The 22,657-nt window shown below is 34.1% G+C and overlaps 1 protein-coding gene across 2 annotated transcripts; it reads left to right on the top strand.

The window, feature by feature from the left end:
• Positions 1–4,705: 4,705 nt before the first annotated feature.
• On the top strand, positions 4,706–22,277 carry LOC124941747 (serine/threonine-protein kinase SMG1-like). 2 transcript variants are annotated; one of them, XM_047482100.1, is made up of 16 exons: positions 4,706–5,037; positions 5,179–10,156; positions 10,248–10,436; positions 11,085–11,199; positions 12,280–13,336; positions 14,051–14,498; positions 14,812–14,865; positions 15,009–17,862; positions 17,965–18,078; positions 18,958–19,088; positions 19,703–19,795; positions 19,957–20,226; positions 20,295–20,847; positions 21,284–21,359; positions 21,435–21,707; positions 21,802–22,277. In XM_047482100.1, the coding sequence occupies exons 1-15, from the start codon at positions 4,790–4,792 to the stop codon at positions 21,532–21,534; spliced, it is 11,280 nt and encodes a 3,759-aa protein (XP_047338056.1). In that variant the 5' UTR covers positions 4,706–4,789; the 3' UTR covers positions 21,535–21,707; positions 21,802–22,277. The 2 variants fall into 2 exon arrangements, with proteins under 2 accessions (XP_047338056.1, XP_047338055.1); XM_047482099.1 differs by having other exon boundaries at positions 21,435–21,720.
• The last annotated feature ends 380 nt before the right edge of the window (positions 22,278–22,657 follow it).

Below are 22,657 nucleotides of genomic sequence, written 5' to 3'. Positions count from 1 at the left end.
AATATTTCTTTAATTTCCAGTTAATAATTTATGTCTCAATTAATAATTTATCCCTCTTCACTTATTATTCATAAATATAAATATAAATTTATATATTTTGTTTGTTAATTAATTAATTAATTTATATATATATATATATTTTTAAAATATATATTATATTTTTTAAAAGTAATAAAAAAGATAATGAATAAATAAAATAAAATATTATTAAAATAAGTTGTTTAACAATATAATTATGTTTTTGAAAAGAAATGATTAAAAAAAATAAAATATTTCATTTCTTTAAATTTCATAATTATGGTAATAACTAATTATCCTATTGTAGATAATTTCAAGTATATACACTACCACTATATATTAATTTTAGTAAAATAAAAGTGAACAAAGATTTTGCAATATCTCATATACTATTTAGTATCATTTTTTTTTTACTTTACAGGCCACACATTTTTATTTTGCAGGGCCTCTAATTCTTGGGCCGCCTTGCCCATATAAAACTTAAAGCTAGGGCCTTGGACATGATGAGACCAACATGTTTGAGGATTTGAGTTAATTACACAAATAAAAGATAATCATAAATGTGTGAAAAAATGAATTATTGAATTTTATTTTTAAACAGTATAAATATAATATATGAATAAATTGGACAATATAAGATTTTTTTAATCTTTTCCAAGTACAAAAATATTATTATTGTGATGTTTTGTATTGATGTAATTAAATATGTTAATGGACCAATAAAATAAGTCATTTAGTCTAGTATATTAGTGTGAGATTTTCATTTAAAATTTTGATTAAGAAATATTAAAATTATTAAACTAGGTAGAGATTTTCATGATATTTTTAGTTGGGATGAGATTTACTTGGAGCATTTAATATTTTATTGATTGTAAAGAGAAAAGAGACCCAACACCAATAACTAATGAAGAGAGAAGAAAAAACTTAAATATTTTGTAAAAATAGTATAAAATGAAACATAAATTTTGGAACAACAGATCTCATATACTAAAGTATAATACACATACAAGTCACACATAATATATAAATAACATAATATATGAAAAGTATTCACTTAATAATAAGATGCAGATATATGTTTGATTTACGCTAAACATATTTCGATACAAACATGCAATATAATTGTGAGTTATCGTGTTAATTTCTTCAAATAAATAAACATTTTTCATTACAAATAAAATATCATAAACAAAATGAGGAAATGACATGTAAAATTCCATGACAAAAGTGTGGCCCTTAGGAGGATATCACTTTTAAAGAGTCTAAAATTTCTCAAAATTTTCAAAGTTATATTAGTTATTTTTTTAATTAATAAATATATATTATAAATCAATTAGATATAATATTATTAATTATTTATTTAATTAATAAATATATATTATAAATCAATTAATATATTTATCTCAATTATATTAATATATTTATATATATTATGAAAAAAATTATAAAGTGGATATTATAATTATATATTTAATATATATATATATATATATATATATATATATATATATATATATATATATTAAAAGTAATATTGGAGGAGCTAAAGAAATTTGTATTAAATGAAAGGTATTAAAATTTGCTAACTAAGAACAAAATTAAAATGAATATATTTTTTTTCTCCTTTATTGATAATTTATGTTTTTTCAATTAATAATTTATCTCTTTTTACTTCTTAATTTGTAAATATATATTTATATATTTTATTAATTAATTTATATATATTTTTAAAAATAATAATTGGGAGAATGAATAAATTAAATAATATATATATTTTTAAAATATATATTATATTTTTTAAAGAAATAAAAAAAATAACGAATAAATCAAATAAAATATTATTAAAACAATTTATTAAAATTTTGAAAAGAAAAATTTTAAACGAAATAAAAATGAATTTCTCTTCTTAAAATTTTATCATTATAGTAATAACTAATTATTTTATTAGAGACAATTTCAATATATATATATATATATATATATATATATATATATATATATATATATATATATATATATATTGAAATTATTTGTATGAAGAATTAAAATATTAATATTTTGTAATGTGTCATTAATAAAAAAAAATGAACAATTTTAATATTTGTAATATATTCCCATATTATTTAATTTTAGTATCTATTTTTTATACTTGATACCACAAATTTTTATTTTGCCTATTCTCTTATTATCGGACATGTGTGATTGATATTTTGTATAATATTAAAAACGGTCTTTTCACATGACAAGATTAAGTAGTATAACTTGACTTATTATTTAATTTAATATATTAAAAATTTATTTAAAATAAGTGTTTGATATCACATATTTGATTTAAGTGAAAACACGAGTTAAAAATAATAAACTTAAAGATAAAACTTATTTTAAGAGTGAAAAAAAAAACTAAACACACTACTTAAAAAAAAAATATCACCAAAAGATCATTTTATCCTTCTAAATTTAATAAAATTACTATTATATATAAAGTTTTATTATTTTTTCATTTTTTTATTATAAGTATAACTTTTTTTCTACTTAATTTTTTTTAGAAGATTATTTTTAAACATTATAAAATATAAAACAGGGAGAATTATTATTTTTCTATTTTTTTTTCATTATAAGTATAACTCTTTGACTTTTTACTTTTTTTTATTATAATTATTTGATTATTTTTAAAATATTATTTTCAAAAATTATAAAATATAAATATATATATATATATATATATATATATAATTTTTCCATATTTTTCTCATTATAATTAATTTAATGGTTTTTAAAAGATTATTTTCAAAAATCCTAAAATAAAAATATGTTTATATATAAACTAATTATAAAATAAAAAACAAAAGAAGTATATATATATATATATTTATTATCTATAGTTAGTCACATTTATTTATATAAAATATCTAATATATATATATATATATATATATATATATATATAATAATGCTTAATTTTTAAATTATCCGGATTGCCGAGTCGAGAGCTTCTATAGATATGGTTCAAGTACAACCTTTTAACCAACTAGGTTAATAACATTTTATATTTTAAATTCAATCCAAAATTTAATAAACGCGTGACATTTTAACAATGTAAGTTCAACTTTTTAACTAACTAATCTATATATATAATGATGCTTAATTTTTAAAGTGTCCGGATTGTCGGGTCGAGAGCTGTGGTTAATTTGGATATATGCGAGAGTAAATAGATATTTGGGTCGGATTGTGGGTTGACCCGCCCATAAACTTAAAATGGTTAAAAATAAAATTAAAAATATTATAGGTATGGTTCGAACTTGCAACATAACAAAACAAGTACAACATTTTAACCAATTAGGCTAATAACACTTTATATTTTAAATTTAACCCAAAATTTGATAAACTCGTGACATTTTAACAATATAAGTTTAACTTTTTAACTAACTAATCTATTTATATATAATGATGCTTAATTTTTAAATTGTACGGATTGCTGGGTCGAGAACCATGATTAATTTGAATATATGTGAGAGTAAATAGATATTTGGGTCGGATTGTGGGTTGATCCGCCCATAAAAATTTTATGGTAATATTTTTTTCACGGTTTTTTATATTATTACTCGTGCATGGGATACTAGTATATATATATATATATATATATATATATATATATATATATATATATATATATATATATATATATATATATATATATATATATATATATATATATATATATAGAGGAGTGATAGAGTAAGGGAATTTAGTGAGGGAATTTGGTGAGGGAATGACGTGGCATCACTTCATTGGTTGAAAAAGGTAAAAGTGGGAAGAAAGAGAGAAAAGAGAGAAATTATTTGATTTTTTCAGCGAATAAGATTATGCCACGTCATTCCCTCACCAAATTCCCTCACCTAATCATTTCTCATATATATATATCAGTTAAAAAATATTAATTTTATTAAATATTAATACTATTTTTAAATTTAATAAAATTAATGCTATATATAAAATTATATTATTTTCCATTTTTTTCTCATTATAAATAAAATAATTTTTTTTTTTTTTTATCATAATTTATCTAATTATTTAAAATTTTATTTTCAAACATAATAAAATAAAAATATAATTATATATAAACTAATTATAAAATACAAAACAGATAAATATATACCTTTATTATTCTCATTTACTTATATATATTATTATTATAATTTAATATTACATTTAAAAATATTAATATTTATTTTAAGAATTTTTTATTTAATATATTAAATATATATAATTAATATATAAACGTACAATATGCTTTCAAATATTAAATTTAGATATTATTAAACCCATTGAAATATTGAATATATATGTTTTTGTTTATTAATTTAACTTTTTATTTTTAAATATTTAAGTATTAAATATTTAAAATTCAGTATTCAACCCAAATAAAAATAAAAGATCATTATTAATGTGTGAAAAAATAGAATTATTATATTTTATTTTTAAACAATATAAATATAATATATGAATAAATTGTACAATATAAGATTTTTTTTAAAAATCTTTTTCAAATACAAAAATACTATTATTGTGAAGTTTTGCATTGATATAATTAAATATGTTAATGGACTAATAAAATAAAACTGTTTAGTCTAGTATTAGTGTGACATTTTCATTTAAAATTTTGATTAATAAAAATTAAAATTATTAAGCTAGAATGAGTACCTAGTCGGAAGGAAATTGTAGAACCAGAGAGCGAACGGCGACCGGAGATGCGAAGGCCAAGTCCGAAGGGATGATGCAAGGTCTCCATCATCAACAGCAGCAGCTAGCGGCGCTTATCTCAGCTGCTCTCCCAAAAGTTGTCGATTCTTCTTCTTCTGCTGCTTCTTCAGCCGTTCCATCCTCTGAGGAAGACGAGACCTCCCGCTACTCCGCCATTAACTCACTTCACCGAGCTATTATCTACCCTCCTCATTCCCTTCTCATCTCTCACTCCGCTTCATTCCTCGCACAAAATTTGTTTAAAGTTCTGTCTGACAAGTAAGTATTCAATTTTATCTTGCTGATTCTTGTGGGAAGTAGTTGAAAACCGTGCAATTGGTTTCATTTTAAATGTAATTCTAATTTTACTATATGGGTTCTACTGACTTTTATTTATTTTTTGTTTAAATCATGGATTAGATCATATTCTGTGCGTCAGGTTGCTGCTACAGCTTATGGGGCATTATGTTCTGTACTGTGTTCTATTCTCTCATCATCCAACGGAAGACAAAATCAAGTCTTGTTTGGAAGTATTGTCGACCGTTTCTTTAGCTGGGGGATGCAACTTCTTACCAATGTTAGTAATGGAGATGAGGCGGCAGAGCTTGCACTGGAGTCTCTCCGTGAGTTTCTTAATGGTAGAGATGTTACCGCGGTTGAAAGATATGCAGTTCCTGTTCTCAAAGCATGTCAAGAACTTCTCGAGGATGAAAGAACTTCGTGGAGTTTACTACACCGGCTTTTGAATGTTTTGACTCTGATAGCATTGAAGTTCCCTAGATGCTTTCAGCCACATTTTGTTGACATTGTGGATTTACTTCTTGGATGGGCAATGGTACCTGATCTAGGTGAGTCTGATAGACAGGTTATTATGGATAGCTTCTTACAATTTCAGAACCACTGGGTGAATAATCTTCAGTTCTCCATGGGATTACTCTCAAAATTCCTGGGTGATATGGACGTACTACTTCAGGATGGAAGCCTTGGAACCTCCCCACAATTTCAACGTTTGATTGTGCTGTTGTACTGTTTTTGTACAGTTTTGAGGGCAACCGCTTCTGGTTTGTTAGAGATAAGTTTACTTGATCAGATAATGGAACCACTTAGCAAAATGGTTCCTTCATTGTTACGTTGTTTATCCCTGGTAGGAAGGAGATTTGGCTGGTCTAGATGGATTACAGAGTCTTGGAAGAGCTTGACCCTTTTGGCAGAGATTCTAGGCCAGGATTTTTCATCATTTTATCTTCTAGCCGTTGATGTCTTATTCCAAAGCTTGGAAATAGATGATTCAATCCATCTGAAGGATGCTAGGAAGATGACTTCATCGCAGATTCATGGAGTCCTTAAAACTAATCTTCAATTATTGTCCTTACAAAAGCTTGGACTCCTACCAACATCTGTGTATAAGATATTGCACTTTAGTGCACCTATATCTCAATTACGCCTACATCCAAGTCATGTAGTTACTGCAGCTTCTGCTGCTACTTATATTTTCTTGTTGCAACACAGAAATAATGAAGTCGTTAAGCAAGCGATGACTTCCTTAATTGAAGAAATGGAACTGTTGAAGAACATCCTAGGGCAAATCTCATGTAGTGTAAATAATGATAATGATGTGTTAATTCCTAATCCTTATTCAAGGCCTGAGTTACTTGCATTGATTAAATTTGACCTTAAAGTCATCCTGAGTTGTGTTTCCATGGAGGGGGCTGATGTTTTTATTGGCCAAGAAGAGTTTGACGATTTATTATGCGAGAGGTTGGAAAGATTATTATCATTTTTTCTCCAGAAATTAAATCCTTTCAGAAGTCCCATTCAGGATTTTGTTGGATTTCAAGTTGATGTTATCAAGACACTAAATCAACTAGCTATGATTGAATTCTCCACCAAGTGTTCAGCAAGGAACCAAGCAAGCTGGAAAGGTTGTGCTGGTGCTGTGTCAGAAAAACTTCAAATGGATGAATATACAAATAACATACTTCACAAATTAACTTTTGAGCATTTCAGGAAGTATAGTCCTCTGCTTGTTAAATCTCTTCACAGTTCTTCACCCCTGGCAGTCAAGGTTGAGGCCCTTAAGTGGATATGTAAATTCTGTGAGATTCTTACTCGGAAGGAGGAGAATTTGAGACCCTCAGACCATTCTTATCTTGCATTTCAATATGGTGGATTTGCTGGAGTTTTGATCTTTTCAGTTCTGGGCGCAGCATCAGACAGGGAACACAAAGTAAGAGCTCTTGTTGCATCTGTTATTGAGTTGTTACTGCAGGCTAAACTTATTCATCCTTCTTACATAAATGCTGTTACTGAAGTGATCCTTGAGAAACTTGGTGATCCAGATGATGATATAAAAAATGCATTTATGCGGTTGCTTGCTCATTCATTGACTGTTAAAATGTATGTCAGTGGCATACACGATTGTGGACTTCTAACCACACATAGCCCAAGTGTCCTTAAATTAAGTTGTACTCTAGACCTGAACTGGAAGCAGATATTTGCTCTTCGACAATTGCCTCAACAACTTCACTCGCAACAACTTGTTTCTATTCTGAGTTACATTTCACAAAGATGGAAAGTACCTCTTTCTTCATGGATTCAACGTATTATTCAAACTTGCCAGAGTTCCAAATTGTCATCTCAGCTTCATCTAGAAGAGGAAGGGCATGCTAATTCAAATAGCGTAGGCTTTGAAGCTAGAGTAGAGGAAAGTCTCCTTGAACATAAAAGTTCAGTCAATCTCCTTGCTGGAGCATGGTGGGCCATTCATGAAGCAGCTAGGTACTGTATCAGTACACGCCTTCGCACCAATCTTGGCGGGCCTACCCAAACCTTTGCAGCACTGGAACGCATGCTGTTAGATGTTGCACATGTTTTACAACTTGATACAAATCAAAATGATGGAACACTGAACATTTTAGGTTCTTCTTATGCTCGCTTGCTACCGATGAGGTTATTGTTGAACTTTGTGGAGGCTTTGAAGAAAAATGTATTCAACGCTTATGATGGTTCCAGCGTCTTACCGTGCCCTTCAAAGCAGAGTTCACTGTTCTTTCGAGCAAATCGAAAAGTCTGTGAGGAGTGGTTTTCCCGCATATGCGAACCAATGATGAATGCTGGACTAGCCCTCCAGTGCCATCATGCTACAATTTGTTATTCCGCTTTGAGATTGCAGGATCTGAGCAATCTTGTGGTTTCAGCTAAGGACAACCACAGGGCTCAAGTCTCAGAAAACCCTCATAACTTTAGGGGAAGATTTCTGAAAGATATCTTAAGGGTTGTACAACATATGGCTCTGGCTTTGTGCAAGAGTCATGATACAGAGGCCTTAACTGGCCTGGAGAAGTGGGTTACCACGACATTCTCTTCTTTGACAATAGATGAAAATCATGCTTCCTACAATGAGGAGTTTTCTGGATATTTCTCATGGATTACCGGTTTGGTATATCAGGCATCTGGACAGTATGAGAAGGCTGCTGCTTATTTCTCTCACTTACTACAGACAGAGGATTCATTGAATGCAATGGGGTCTGAAGGTGTCCACTTTGTCATTGCTCGCATTATTGAGAGTTATGCTGCAGTTTCTGATTGGAAGTCTTTGGACTCCTGGCTATTGGAGCTGCAAACACTTCGTGCTAAGCATGCTGGGAAGAGTTACTCTGGTGCACTAACAACAGCTGGAAATGAAATTAACGCAATTCATGCTTGGGCGCGCTTTGATGAAAATGATTATCAAGCAGCTTGGGCATTCCTAGATTTGACACCTAAAAGTAGCAATGAGCTTGCTCTTGATCCTAAATTAGCGCTGCAAAGAAGTGAACAGATGCTTTTACAAGCATTGTTGCTTCAAACTGAGGGGTCAGGGGACAAGGTTTTCCATGACTTACAGAAGGCAAAATTAATGCTGCAGGAGACACTGTCCATTTTGCCACTTGATGGGTTAGCTGAAGCAGCAGAGTATGCCACCCAGTTGCATTGTATTTCTGCAATTGAGGAAAGTTGCAAGGTAGAAGGCAGCCTAGAGAGGCAACCTCAGTCATTGTTAAGTTCCTATATTCAAGTAGAGCAGTCTCAAATTGGACGATTTCATCAAGACCTTAGTCTCTGGCTGAAAATATTCCGTGTTTATCAAAATATCTACTCAACTTCACCAGTGACTCTAAAGCTCTGTGTTAACTTACTAAGTATAGCCCGTAAACAGAAAAACCTTGCTTTGGCAAATCGTCTAAACATCTACCTCAGAGATAATGCTACAAATTTTCCGGAGGAAAGGTGCCGTAATTCACTAATCTCAAATTGGCAGTATGAACATGCACTGTTGATGCATGCTGAAAACAACATTCGTGAAGCTTTCTCAAGTCTCTGGTCATTCTTGTGCCCTTTCATCACCAACTCTTCAAGTATTGCTACAAATTCGGATAATAATGTTCTGAAGGCAAAGGGCTGCCTGAAGCTCTCCAGTTGGTTGAAAAGAGATCATATTGTTACTGATTTGGAGGATATTGTCACAGAAATGCTAGTCGATTTTAACATAACCAATGTTGCTTCAATTTACAGAGAGAATCCTAGATTAGGCGACGATTCCTTGAACTCCAAAGGAAGATTGGATCTTATAGTTGATGAGCTAGTTGGTACAGCCACAAAGTGGTCCACTCGTCTCTGCCCAACTATGGGCAAGTCATGGGTTACTTATGCATCCTGGTGTTACAATCAAGCCAGAAATGCTCTTTTTGGTTCACAAGATAGAGCACTTCATTCATGTTCATTTTCTCCAATTCTTACCCCTGATTTTGTAGCTGAAAGGTTTAAGCTGACAGAAGAAGAAATATCAAGAGTGAGATCTATTATCTGGCAGCTTCTTCAGCAACATAATGATATAAATTGCTTGGGTGAGGACAAAATGGAATATAATCTCCATGCTGAATTCCCTAAACATTTGAGCAATGAGAACTATGTGAATGATTTGGTCAGGCAAGTAAAGGATACAATTGAAGCAGTTGCTCGAGCGCCTGGTGCAGAAAATATGAATGGTGAAAGCCTTTCTACCATGTTAAATTCAAAGTTCCGACAATATATTCTCAATGCACTTACTGGCCTGGAAGAATCAGCTATACAAGTTTCTGTTGATGAGTTGGTGAACATTTGGTGGTCTTTGAGAAGAAGAAATGTTCATCTTTTTGGGGTTGCTGCTCAAGCTTTTATTAATTATCTCTCTTATTCATCATTAGACTCAATTAGTGACTGCTGGGTTGCATCTGATTGTGATTCTCTGGACGGGAAAAGCATAAGCTATACTTTGAGGGCTACATTATACATCTTACATATTCTACTCAACTTTGGTGTGGAGTTGAAAGAGATGCTTGAACCTGCACTTTCTGAAGTTCCTTTGCCACCGTGGCAGGTGAATGTAGTCTTTTACACCTTGCTTAAGCTAATGCTACATGATGATATTCTGATGCCTAGTTCTTTTTATTTCATTTTCCATTTTTTAGGACTTAACGCCTCAGTTGTTCGCACGGTTAAGTTCCCATCTTGAACCAGTAGTTCGGAAACAACTAGAAGGCTTATTGATTAGGCTTGCAAGGCTATCACCCTGGTCCATTGTGTACCCAACACTTGTTGATATGAATGCTTATGAAGAGAAACCATCAGAGGAGCTTCAGCATGTATTAGCTTGTCTGGTAAGGAAAATTTCCAAAGGTCTGTTTTTCTTGAAGGTGTTACCCAATTCTTGTGCTTTTGCACTATAATTTGTTAAATTGACGATCTTTACTCAGAGACAAAATCCCAGAAATGCTTAAAGTTTTCCATTGTTTTGTGTTAAATGGAAGTCATGTAGTTGAGCATGAGTTCTTTGTTTTTTTGTCTAAAAAGGTTGTCATTTTCCAGGGAAAAAAGTGCTGTTTGACATTGACGGTTGACCCAAATGGTCAATGATTTGATCCTGGAGCTTATTTTTTACTTGGTTGAAACATAAACAAAAATGTGTATGGAACATGCAAAGATGTTTAGAAGAATTTCTATTGGTCCCTAGCTTCTTCTGTTACAAGAGCAAATATTACTGATTCTTATAACTGTTTGACATGACTTGTATTGATGCAGAAGATATCCTCTTCTAAACTCTTTGATTTAGTGGCCGAGTAAAATCTTGATACAAAACATTAATTCTAGTGGCTACATTCAAATGTTTATAAATGAGAAGATTGTAGTGCCTTAGACCTTAGTATTCTTTTTCTCTGTAACCTCTTTTATGAAGAATAAGTTTGTTAAACACTAGCTGTTGTGGTTTACTTATTATAACATTTTGATGCTTGTTTTGTTGCATGCAGCATAAGCTCTACCCAAGACTAGTCCAGGATGTTCAGCTCATGATAAAAGAGCTAGAAAATGTTACTGTACTTTGGGAGGAACTATGGCTTAGCACACTTCAGGATCTTCATGGAGGTATCCTCCACTTTTTGGTTTGACATGATAAGTTAGTTATTTGGTTTGACACTATCAGTTCTGCTAGAAATTTTCTGTCTTGGACATGTTCCTTTTTTTTTTCTTTGTGTGTGTGGGGTGGGGGATTAGGATCATAAATCTTTCAAATAAACATAGTGTTAACCTTTTTTTTTGAGAAAACGATAAAGTCAATGGCATCAAATATTGTTTTCAATCTTTATGAATGCTCCCAACATTGACTTAGCAGATGTTTTTATCTTAGGGCTCTTGTGTTTCATGTAGCACAGTTTTTGGATGCTTATAGATGTTCGAGATCAAGGATTAAGTACCTTTATGTACTTTTTACAATCTTCTTAAGCCGGAAATCAATCCTGAGGACACTGGAATGTCATGGATTTTTCCCGAATGAAATGGAAATTGAATTGAAAATCTACCCAAGATGTACCAATATCTGAGCACACAATATTCTGAAATAGGATTTATGGATGAAGCACAAATGGGAGAGAGGGGTGGGGGTTAGATGGTGTAAACTATTGTTTTTGATCTTTATGAATGCTCCCAACATTGACTTGGTAAATGTTTTCATCATAGGGTTTTTGTGTTTCACGTAGCACAGATATTGGATGCTTATAAATTTTCTAGAGCAAGAATTAAGTACTTTCATGCACTTTTTACACTCTTCTTAAGCCTGAAATCAATCCTGAGGACACTGGAATGTCATGGATTTTCCCCGATGAAATGAAAACTGGATTGGAAAGCTACCCAAGATGTACACCAACTACATCTCCCTTTTGTGTTTCATCAATAGATCCTTTTTCAGAATATTGTGTGCTCAGACATTGGTAGTTAGGCTGAATTGATGACATAATAATTGTTTGCAGTATAATAACATGCACTGCTGTACCCTACTTGAATACTCCATGAATTTTTCCATGATTAGTGCAACCACCTATGGCATCTCATCTTGAATAACATGTTGCACCTCTCTTAATTTTGTTATTATCTTTCTCCGTCTACTTCTTAGCTTTTAGTTTTAGTTGGATCTAAATGGATTGACTTTTTTTGTGTGCATGTTTGTAGATGTAACAAGACGCATTAGTTTGTTGAAAGAAGAGGCTACACGAATTGCAGAGAGCACTACACTTAGTTATAGTGAGAAGAATAAGATAAATGCTGCAAAATATTCGGCCATGATGGCTCCTATAGTGGTAGCCCTAGAGCGTCGCTTGGCTTCTACTTCAAGGAAACCTGAAACACCTCATGAGATATGGTTCCATAATGAGTACTGGCAACTACTTGAATCGGCCATTTCAAACTTCAAGACTCCTCCAGCATCAGCAGCAACACTTGGTGATGTATGGAGGCCATTTGAAAACATTGCAGCCTGTTTGGTATCTTATCAAAGGAAATCCTCAATATCTGTGGGGGAAGTTGCACCTCAATTATCGGAGCTATCATCTTGTGATGTTCCCATGCCTGGTCTTGAGAAGCAAATATCAATATTTGAATCTGTTGACAGTGCCATTCCTAAGACCCATGGAATTGTCACCATCTCTTCTTTCTCTCAAGAAATCACCATCTTACCTACTAAAACAAAACCGAAGAAACTTGTTATGCTGGGCTCAGATGGTAATAAATATACCTATCTCTTGAAAGGACGGGAAGACTTACGTCTTGATGCTAGAATCATGCAACTATTGCAGGCTATTAATGGTCTGCTGCATTCTGGTCATGCAACCCGTGATCAGTCCCTTTCTATACGATATTATTCTGTTACACCAATAAGTGGTCGAGCTGGCCTTATCCAGTGGGTGGAGAATGTTGTGAGCATATATAGTATCTTCAAATCATGGCAGAATCGTGTTCAGCTGGCACAGATGCAAATGCTGGGTTCCGATTGCACAAAAAGTTCAGTTCCACCACCGGTTCCTCGTCCTAGTGATATGTTTTATGGTAAAATTATTCCGGCACTTAAAGAGAAAGGCATAAGAAAAGTGATATCACGAAGAGACTGGCCTCATGATGTGAAGAGGAAAGTCCTTTTGGATCTTATGAAAGAGGCTCCTAGAGAACTCCTCCATCAGGAGCTTTGGTGTGCTAGTGAAGGTTTTAAAGCTTTCAGCTCAAAGTCGAAAAGGTATTTAAATCTTTTCATCCTTCTTCAAGCTTAATGTCTCAATGTAGGCTTCTACAGTTCTACCTAGATCTTCTAGTCTTTTTTCTCTTAAACTTTTAAGATAGGTCCCATCTTATCTGTACTCTGACTATATACACTTACAGTCAGTGTCTTTGGGAGTGTTTTTATGCCAGTTGACCATTGATATTGAATAATGGAAGGGGAGGGTGGTGATAGAGAGAAAACAGGGGGGAGGGGGGATACGGACAGTCTGTGAGCATCTCACAGGATATTGGCATGCAAAAAATTTGTCACTGTAGTGAATGACTTATAAAAATCAATTACTAATATTTATTTACTGTGACTGTTCAGTTAGCTAGGTATGTAGGCTTTACATGGATGTTTATGCATAGGACATCTAGTATCCCCGCTCCCACCCCCAGAACAAAATGAATTAGAAAACAATATAGAAATCCTGTTATAGTAAAAACAAAACAAGGAGGGGTTTGTGATGTTCACTCATGGTGTAAGATTAATGTTTATATTTTCAACAAATGAAGTTTAAGAAATGTATAAAGAATGTCCTTATATGCTATATCCTATTTTTCTCAGAGTGGTTTCTTCTCTAAAACTTGTGTCCAGGCAGATAGCAAGAGATGACTTGGAATTTAAATTTCTACCCAAGGATAGATAAACAGTAAGAACTTATTTGCATTGCTTTGTTTCTTGTTGTAGGTACTCCCGTACTGTTGCTACCATGAGCATGGTTGGGCATATCTTGGGTCTTGGTGACAGACATTTGGATAATATTCTGATAGACTTTTCCAGTGGGGATATTGTGCACATTGATTACAATGTGTGCTTTGATAAAGGGCATCGGTTAAAGATTCCTGAAATTGTCCCCTTTCGTTTGACGCAAGCAATTGAAGCAGCGTTAGGGTTAACTGGGACTGAAGGTACTTTCAGAGCAAGTTGTGAGGCAGTTCTGGGTGTTTTAAGGAAGAACAAAGACATAATTTTGATGTTGTTGGAGGTTTTTGTATGGGATCCATTAGTGGAATGGACACGTGGGGATTTCCACGATGATGCTGCAATTGTTGGTGAAGAAAGAAAGGGCATGGAGCTGGCTGTTAGCTTAAGCCTATTTGCTTCCCGCGTGCAAGAGATTCGTGTCCCATTGCAGGTACTCTCTTTATATTGGTTTGGTTTCCACTTTTTCAAAATGACGATCATTGAAAACTGAAAATAGAAATAATACAGCCTTGTTTTTCCTTTTATCTTCCTTTCTCACCTACAATCTTGGATAATGTGATTGACTACTCAGGAAGTATAACGTTGCATTTTGGTCCTCAATTTGGCATTTAAAACCTTTCATTTGGCTTGCAACACTCCGGATTTTTTGCTCTCAAAGACTTGGCACTTATAGTTTCTTCTGCAGATACTCACATAATCATACTGTCTGTCTAATAGTTATGAAATTTGTTATATTTGACCAGGAACATCATGATCTTTTCCTTGGTACTATGCCGACTGTTGAATCTGCACTTGAGGTATGTCAAGCTAATTCCTGTATTCTCTCCTGTTCAATGAAAGTCTCTTCTCCTTGCCCTCTTCGGAGTTCTTTTGGTCTCAGTAACGCTTCTTAACTGCCTTTCAACTTTGTCAAATTTCTAACAAATGAAAAATGTGGCAGAGGTTTGAAGGCATCCTAAGTCAATATGAGCTTGTCTATGCTCTTTTTCATCATGCTGATCTTGACATGTCTAACGTTGTCTTGACTGAGACATCTGCAAGATCTATTGTTGCTGAAGCAACTACTACCTCGGAGAAAACCTGTGCCAAATTTGAAATTCAAGCTCGAGAATTTTCTCAAGCAAAGGCTATTGTAGCTGAGAGAGGTCACAATGCAACAAGTTGGGTAGAGCAGCATGGAAGAATCCTTGATGCTTTAAGAAGCAACTCAGCTCCTGAAATTACAGCCCAAGTGAATCTGGCTACTTCTGACGAAGTTATTTCTCTTACTTCTGCTGTTCTTGCAGCTGGTGTTCCACTGACTATTGTTCCTGAACCCACACAAGCTCAGTGCAATGATATAGATACCGAGGTTTTGCAGCTGATAACTGACATGGATAATGGACTTTCTTCAACAATAAAGTCACTTCAAGCATATTCTTTAGCTTTGCAACGAATCCTACCACTAAATTACATCACAACCACCCCGATGCACGCTTGGGCACAGATGCTGCAACTTTCAGTAAATAATATCTCCTCTGATATCTTATCACTCACCAGAAGACAGGCTGCTGACCTTATTGCAAAGGGGGATGGAGATGGATTTGATTCTAGAAAGCATACCTATGATGATTTATGCCTTCTGGTTGAGAAGTATGCAGAAGAGATAGAGAAAGTTGAAAGTGAGCATGCTGAACTGGTAAACTCAATTGGCTCCGAGTCAGAATCCAAAGCTAAAGATCGCCTCATTTCAGCATTCAAGAAGTATATGCAGTCAATGGGTGTTCCAAGGAAAGAAGATGCCGCCTCTACTTATTTAGGAGCAGTCAAACTTGATGCTGCAAGAGATACTGGATTTCAAGGTGAGGTTGAGGACAAGAAAGAGAAGGTTTTTTCTGTCTTTTATATAGCTGTAAATCTTATATATGAGGAGGTGAAGCATAGAGTTGCTGACATATTAGCTTCTTCAAGTGTGATCAGTAATAGAGATAATATTTTGAAGACTGATTTTGGAACTATCATTTGTGAGTTCGAAGAGCAGATTGAAAAGTGCATACTTCTAGAGGGTTTTGTTAGCGATCTTCAGCAGTATATGGATGGCAATACTTCTTCAGTTGAAACAAATGAGCATGCTAATCTTTCAATCCAAAAGAGTTGGGCCTCCACTTTCAGATATGCTTTACTTTCTTGTAAGAACTTGGCTGGCCAAATGATTGATGTTGCACTTCCCCAAGTGCTGAAATCTATTGTTTCATTTAGTTCAGAGATTATGGATGCATTTGGATCTCTTTCTCAGGTTAAGGGCTCCATTGATACTGCTTTAGAGCAGCTTCTTGAAGTTGAATTGGAGAGAGCATCCTTGGTAAAGCTGGAAATGAATTATTTTGTAAACGTAGGCCTCATTTCTGAGAAGAAATTGACTCTTGAAGAAGCTGCTATGCAGGGCAGAGATCATCTTTCTTGGGAAGAAGCAGAAGAACTTGCATCACAAGAGGAGGCATGTAGAGAACAGCTGGACAAACTCCACCAAGCTTGGACTCAAAAGGACTTGCAGACCTCATCTCTTGTAAATAGAGAAACTGCTATTAAAAGTGCTTTGATTTCCTCTGAAAAGTTTCTTAATTATTTGCTTGCTGCTGAACAAGAGAGGGAGCAACAATTGGTAAATCACAAATCATCTCTTTCTGCACTTGTCCAGCCATTTTCTGAGTTGGAATCAATTGATAATACATTGTTTTCGGGCTTAGAATCTTTTATATCTTCCACGTTGGAGATTTCTTATGCTTCAGAGTTGATGAACTCTGGTTCCCCAGTTTCTGAACACATCTGGAAGTTTCCAAGCTTACCGAACAAATCTGCTTTCTTTGTTTGGAAAGTTGGCATTATAGACTCCTTCCTTGATGCATGCATACAAGAGGCAGCTTCATTTATAGACCAAAACTTAGGATTTGACCAGCTCCTCAATATTGTAAAGACAAAGCTTCAATTCCAATTTCAAGAGCGAATTCACAAATATATTAAAGAACGACTGGGTCCCTTTTTATTGGCTAGATTGGACAAAGAAAATGAAATCTTGAGGCACATGACAGATACAACGAGGGAATCTGCTCTTGATCTAGCCAAAAATGATTCTGGTCATGTGAAGAGAGTGCAGCTGATGCTGAAGGAGTACTGTAATGCACATGAAGCTATCAGAGCAGCCAGGTCAGCTGCTTCCCTCTTGAATAAGAAAGCTTATGATCTCAAAGAGTCTCTTCGTAAGACAAGTGTGGAGATTGTTCAGATGGATTGGATGCATGATGTTTCTCCAAACCCCTTGCACAGTGTCAGACTAATATGTCACAAGTATCTTGCAAGTGATGACCATTTACTTCCAGCTATTCTAAATCTCAGCAGACCTAAACTACTAGAAAACATGCAATCTTCAGTGTCAAAAATAGCCAGGTCAATGGAGCGCCTGCAAGCTGTTGAACAAAACTCTGTCACAGCAGAAGGGCAGCTTGAGAGAGCAATGGGGTGGGCCTGTGGTGGTCCAAACTCGAACATGATTGGAAATGCCTTGGCAAGGAACTTGGGAATACCTACTGAGTTCCATAATCATTTGACAAGAAGACAGAAATTCTTGCAGGAAGCTCGAGAAAAGGCATCAGCTATTGTTGGAGTTTCAATATCAATATTGGAATTTGAAGCATCAAGAGATGGGATTTTTAGAACATTGGGAGACCCTTACATAGCTGGTTCTGATGGTAAGATATGGCAGCAAACTTACCTGAATTCATTAACAAGACTGGATGCCGCTTACCATTCTTTCAAGTGTGAGTTTCTGTCTTTAGTTTAGACCCATTTCTCACCATAAATGCTAATGCTATGTTAGTCCAGTTAGTAATTATGTGATCATGAACGTTTTTGTCTATCAGGTGCTGAACAAGAGTGGAGGCTCGCACAGAGCAAAATGGAAGTTGCTTCAAATAGCTTGTTTTCTGCTTCTAATGAACTACGTGTCACTTCTCTCAAGGCAAAATCAGCATCAGGTAATGTCTTTTCAAGTTCTTAGTCATGCATTATGGATTCTTTAGTTGGATAATTCCACTTTCCACAGATCACCAATCCCTCTTGGTCTATTGTGATGGCTTATCAAAATCTTATTTTGTTCTAATGTTATGTTGATAATTAACTATTTTATTTTTGAGAATTTTTCTTGAGTCTGATTTTCTACTTACAGTATCCTACATGATCTTTTCTGCATCATCTGCAAAATTTTCAAGTGACCATCAAATATTTTGGTAGCTCATGACTTTCCTTTGCATCATTGTTCAAATATTTTGTTTTGAAAAAGGTCAACTTTTCATTAGATAAACAGAAGAACGCAAGGGGCGTTCAGAATTTTCCAAGGGGATGGGGTACAACAAAATAAGAAATAGTTAGATGCCAATATGATAAAGAAATTCTCATCCTGTGCAAGTCCCTATTTTCCTGATTGTTGTAAACGTACGAAGCAGGAAGCCTTTTATTCATTTAAAGTCGTAGCCTTTTGCTTCGAATGTTCTCTGCTCCTTTTCCTTCCAAATGTTCAAATATTTTGTTGAGTTGTCTATTGGACGAGTATATGTCAAGACTCCATTGGTTGGAAGTTCCAAGGTTCCATGTAACAAATCTGAGTAACCTCCTTCTGTTTCCTCAATTGGGTATTCGGTTAGATGTACAGCCCTATGTTTCAATGCTTGCTGCTGTATGATTTCCTGGTGCGCTTTTGTAGTATATAAATGTCAAGAAATGTGATGCTCATTTGTGTGTAGTCCACAAGCCCCTATGAAAGGGCATGTTCTGCTGACATTCTTGTCACATTCTCATCAAACATTTATTAATATGCCTTATTATATCTTAACTTCCACATTCTTGTTGTGATGCAGGTGATTTGCAAAGTACTCTTTTTGCAATGAGAGATTGTGCTTATGAAGTCAGTGTTGCACTATCTGCTTTTGGCCGTCTTACTAGAAATCACTCAGCTTTGACTTCTGAATGTGGTTCCATGCTTGACGAGGTTTAGTCCTTATGCTCCTAAAAAAGCAATTTGTTTCCTTTACATGTCTTCTTCCAAGCATGAGACCACAAAATTGAAACTATTACCTACCTATTAATAATTTGAAAATGAAATATATAATTGTTACTATGGAAGCCTAACTCACATGTTCTTTTGGCATCGACTACCTTGTAACACTTGGTGGTGAGTGACATGTCAATGTTATCTTCCCAAAAGAAGGTAGTGATGACACTTACAATGCTTCCTTAGGTCTGATAGTTTATTTATTTAATGGGTGTCTAGGATCTAAGTTATTTAACTACCCCATTACTATGATATTTTTCAATGGGTACTGTTACGCTCTATGAGTGTCCCAACTGATTTTAGTAGTTAGTCAGTCTCGATGGTTTAAGCTTTTCTATCAAGTCATTGGCAGAAGTCAAATCTTTTTTTTTCGAGAAAAAGTAGAAGTGAAACCCTTATTGCACCTGTCCTTCCATTATTTGTATCTACTAAGAACTATAACCACTATGGCTCTAACACACCGCAGTTCCCTTCATGCCCTAGTAACATGAAATGCACTTTTGGCGATTATGCCTTCTTTTGCACCTGATGAATTTTGCATTTCCTTTTAGGTTCTGGCAATAACTGAAGGCCTGCATGATGTCTACAGTTTGGGAAAGGATGCAGCGGCAGTACACAATTCACTCATGAAAGACCTTTCAAAGGTTATCCATTGATGCTACAATGATTCACCGATGTGCTATCTGGAGGATCACATATCTTCCCTTGCTGTCTTTCTTTCTTTTTCATTAATTTATTTTATGTTTCAGAAAATAATAAGTTCATGCTACTTGTTTTGGCATCTAACACCTTCCATATTGATCAGGCAAATGCAATCTTACTTCCACTTGAATCCATATTGTCTAAGGACGTTGATGCTATGACAGATGCCATGGCCAAGGAAAGAGAAACCAAAATGGAGATTTCTCCGATACATGGTCAAGCCATATATCAGTCTTATAATTTGAGGATCAAGGAGGCTAGCCGAGCCCTTAAATCCTTGTTGCCATCCCTCACGACTTCTATTAAGGGACTCCTTTCCATGATGATTAGGCTGGCTCGAACTGCAAGTCTTCATGCAGGAAATCTTCACAAAGTAAGTCATGGTTTATAAAAAAAAATATTTATTTGCAAACTATATATTTTGCCTTCAAATTTGTACAGGCTCTTGAAGGTCTTGGAGAAAGCCAGGAAGGAAGGTCCCAGGATATTAATCTAAGGCTAGATATAACGAGTCATGAAAGTGATGATGGGAAGAAGAATCAGGAGATTCTAACTAAGTTTGACCAGGAAAATGGCAATATATCTGTTGGAATTTCTAGAGTTTCATTGCACGATAAAGAATGGTTATCTCCTCCAGATAGCATTGGCAGTAGTAGTAGTTCAGATTCTGGTGCTGATCCAACAGTAGCAAGTTTTGGAAATAGCTTTACTGATTTCAGAGAGATTGAACAACATGAAGATGGTCCTAGCGCCACTCAATTTGATGAACCTGATGATCAATTAGAGTCTAGCAAAACTGATTCCGGTGAGAATTTAAAGCTGGGAACTAATATTACATCTGCATTAGGTCATACTTCCATTTCCCAATCACCCAGCCAGGAGAACGTGCAAATTACCGTTTCACCTGAAGATAAAGCATCTTCAGTTATCCATCAAAAAATTCCACACAGATCCCAGGATACTCTTCCAACTGATACTGGATTTCGAACAAGAGGTGAGAATATTGATCAGTATTTGGTAACAGTATTTTTTAGTATACACCAACTAAGTTTCTTTTAGGTTTTATCTTATTTGGCTTTTGGATGTAGTGTTTATCTAAAATATATTAATATTTCCTTCATTCAGAATGATGTCTAAGATTGACTTTGTTCAGTTTTTATTAACATGTACTACTTTGACAGAAGACTTAATTTGTATAGACAAAAGTTGTCCATTGACTGAAGATTGTGGTTATACTTATACCGTATGCTGCAAATCTCTATCCTTTTTGTTTTTCCCCTTCTATTTATGGATAGTCTCGGTTTTTTACTTTTCAAGATATGGTTCTTTCTTAAAATACAGGAACCTCGAGGAAAAGAGGTGATCATGAAAACAATATATTGTCTTATGTTTTCACATTATTCTGATCACGATCTATGTTTATTTTGTAGGAAAAAATGCGTATGCAGTCTCTGTTTTGAAGCAAGTTGAGATGAAATTAGATGGCCGGGGTATAGCTGACAACAGGTAGATACTTGGTAGCTTTTAAATCGAAAAGAACTATATATATTTATTTATTTATTTCCATGTCTTTATTATCAGAGAAACAAGTATTGCCGAGCAAGTGGATTATCTAGTGAAGCAAGCAACAAGCATAGATAATCTTTGTAACATGTATGAAGGGTGGACACCATGGATTTGATTGAACCTGCATCTCTATCTTGTTGTGATTCTTCTTCTTCCACTGGAATCATCGTCCAGATGTCTGATGATTGTCTCAGTTCCATTGAGATATTTGTTCTTAATCAAATGTGAAATTGGATATTCCAAGAATCAAAGGGAGAAGAAGAAGAAAGAAAAGCCGAATGCCATGAAGTGCAGATATATGGTCTTCTTTATTCCTTTCTCCATGCTCCACCAAAGTAAATCCTTGTGAACTAAATCGATGATTCTCGTTGACATGATGCAGGACACGATCAAAGCCTGATATGAAGAAGAGACAGAGACAGCCAAGGGCGGTTGCTTTTAAGATTGGCATTTTTCCATGTAATGTCCTCCAGCTCATCAAGCCAGAACATGTGTGGGCTCGATCCACAGAAAGGACAACATCGAACTGTGAGGAAATCCAACCTGGGGAATGAGAAGTTGTTAATATCGGAACTCCACATTATCTGATTTGCTTTATTTAGTATATATATATCCTTCTTGTAAGAAATCTGTGAGAATTTGGTTTATTTCCTGCATATGTCTTCTTCTTTCTCTACAAATTATTTTGGTTTTTTAATCTATTGCATCTCCTCCTCCAGGTTATTGAACATAATTGATACAAGTGATGTTGTAGGAATTGATCTTTAACAAATTAAGGTAGTTAGGATTGTTTTCAAGCAATGTTTGAATTATTCTTTGTATGTAGATCTAATAATATAATGTCATGTGTTCTCAATTGAATTTGAATTGATTTTGTTTTCCCTAAACCAATCCAAGTCACAGAAACCAATGAAGTAACTCTTAAATGATTCTAACCCTTACAGACAGTCTATTGAATAAACTTTAATTTCCCTCCCCATTTGTTACCATTAAACTTTCTTTTTTTCTTTTTTAAAAAAACTGAATAAACTTTAAACAATGAATGATTCTGCTATACTTTTGTGAATGAACAAAAGAAAAAGGCAATGAAATAAGGTTGGACATAATCAATGGAAATTGGTACTTTTTTGGAAAGATTATGATTATTTTGTGAAAGTCTTTACTTTGTTCAGTGGCTTGGCTTGCATGTATCTTTATGTTATTAAATGAAATTAGTGATCAGAGAACATAACTTTTCA

This window comes from Impatiens glandulifera, chromosome 6 (genome assembly GCF_907164915.1).
Source record: "Impatiens glandulifera chromosome 6, dImpGla2.1, whole genome shotgun sequence".
In the NCBI taxonomy this organism is placed as follows: Eukaryota; Viridiplantae; Streptophyta; class Magnoliopsida; order Ericales; family Balsaminaceae; genus Impatiens; species Impatiens glandulifera.
Note: the sequence above shows the minus strand (reverse complement) of the source record. Positions and strands in the feature narration are given on the sequence as shown.

Excerpts from the sequence above, each read along its gene's own strand:
- LOC124941747 (XM_047482100.1), top strand. The coding sequence starts at position 4,790 with ATGATGCAAGGTCTCCATCATCAACAGCAGCAGCTAGCGGCGCTTATC. Across the intron at positions 5,038-5,178 it reads TTTAAAGTTCTGTCTGACAA|ATCATATTCTGTGCGTCAGG; the intron begins GTAAGTATTCAA and ends ATCATGGATTAG. Across the intron at positions 17,863-17,964 it reads CGCTTACCATTCTTTCAAGT|GTGCTGAACAAGAGTGGAGG; the intron begins GTGAGTTTCTGT and ends TTTGTCTATCAG.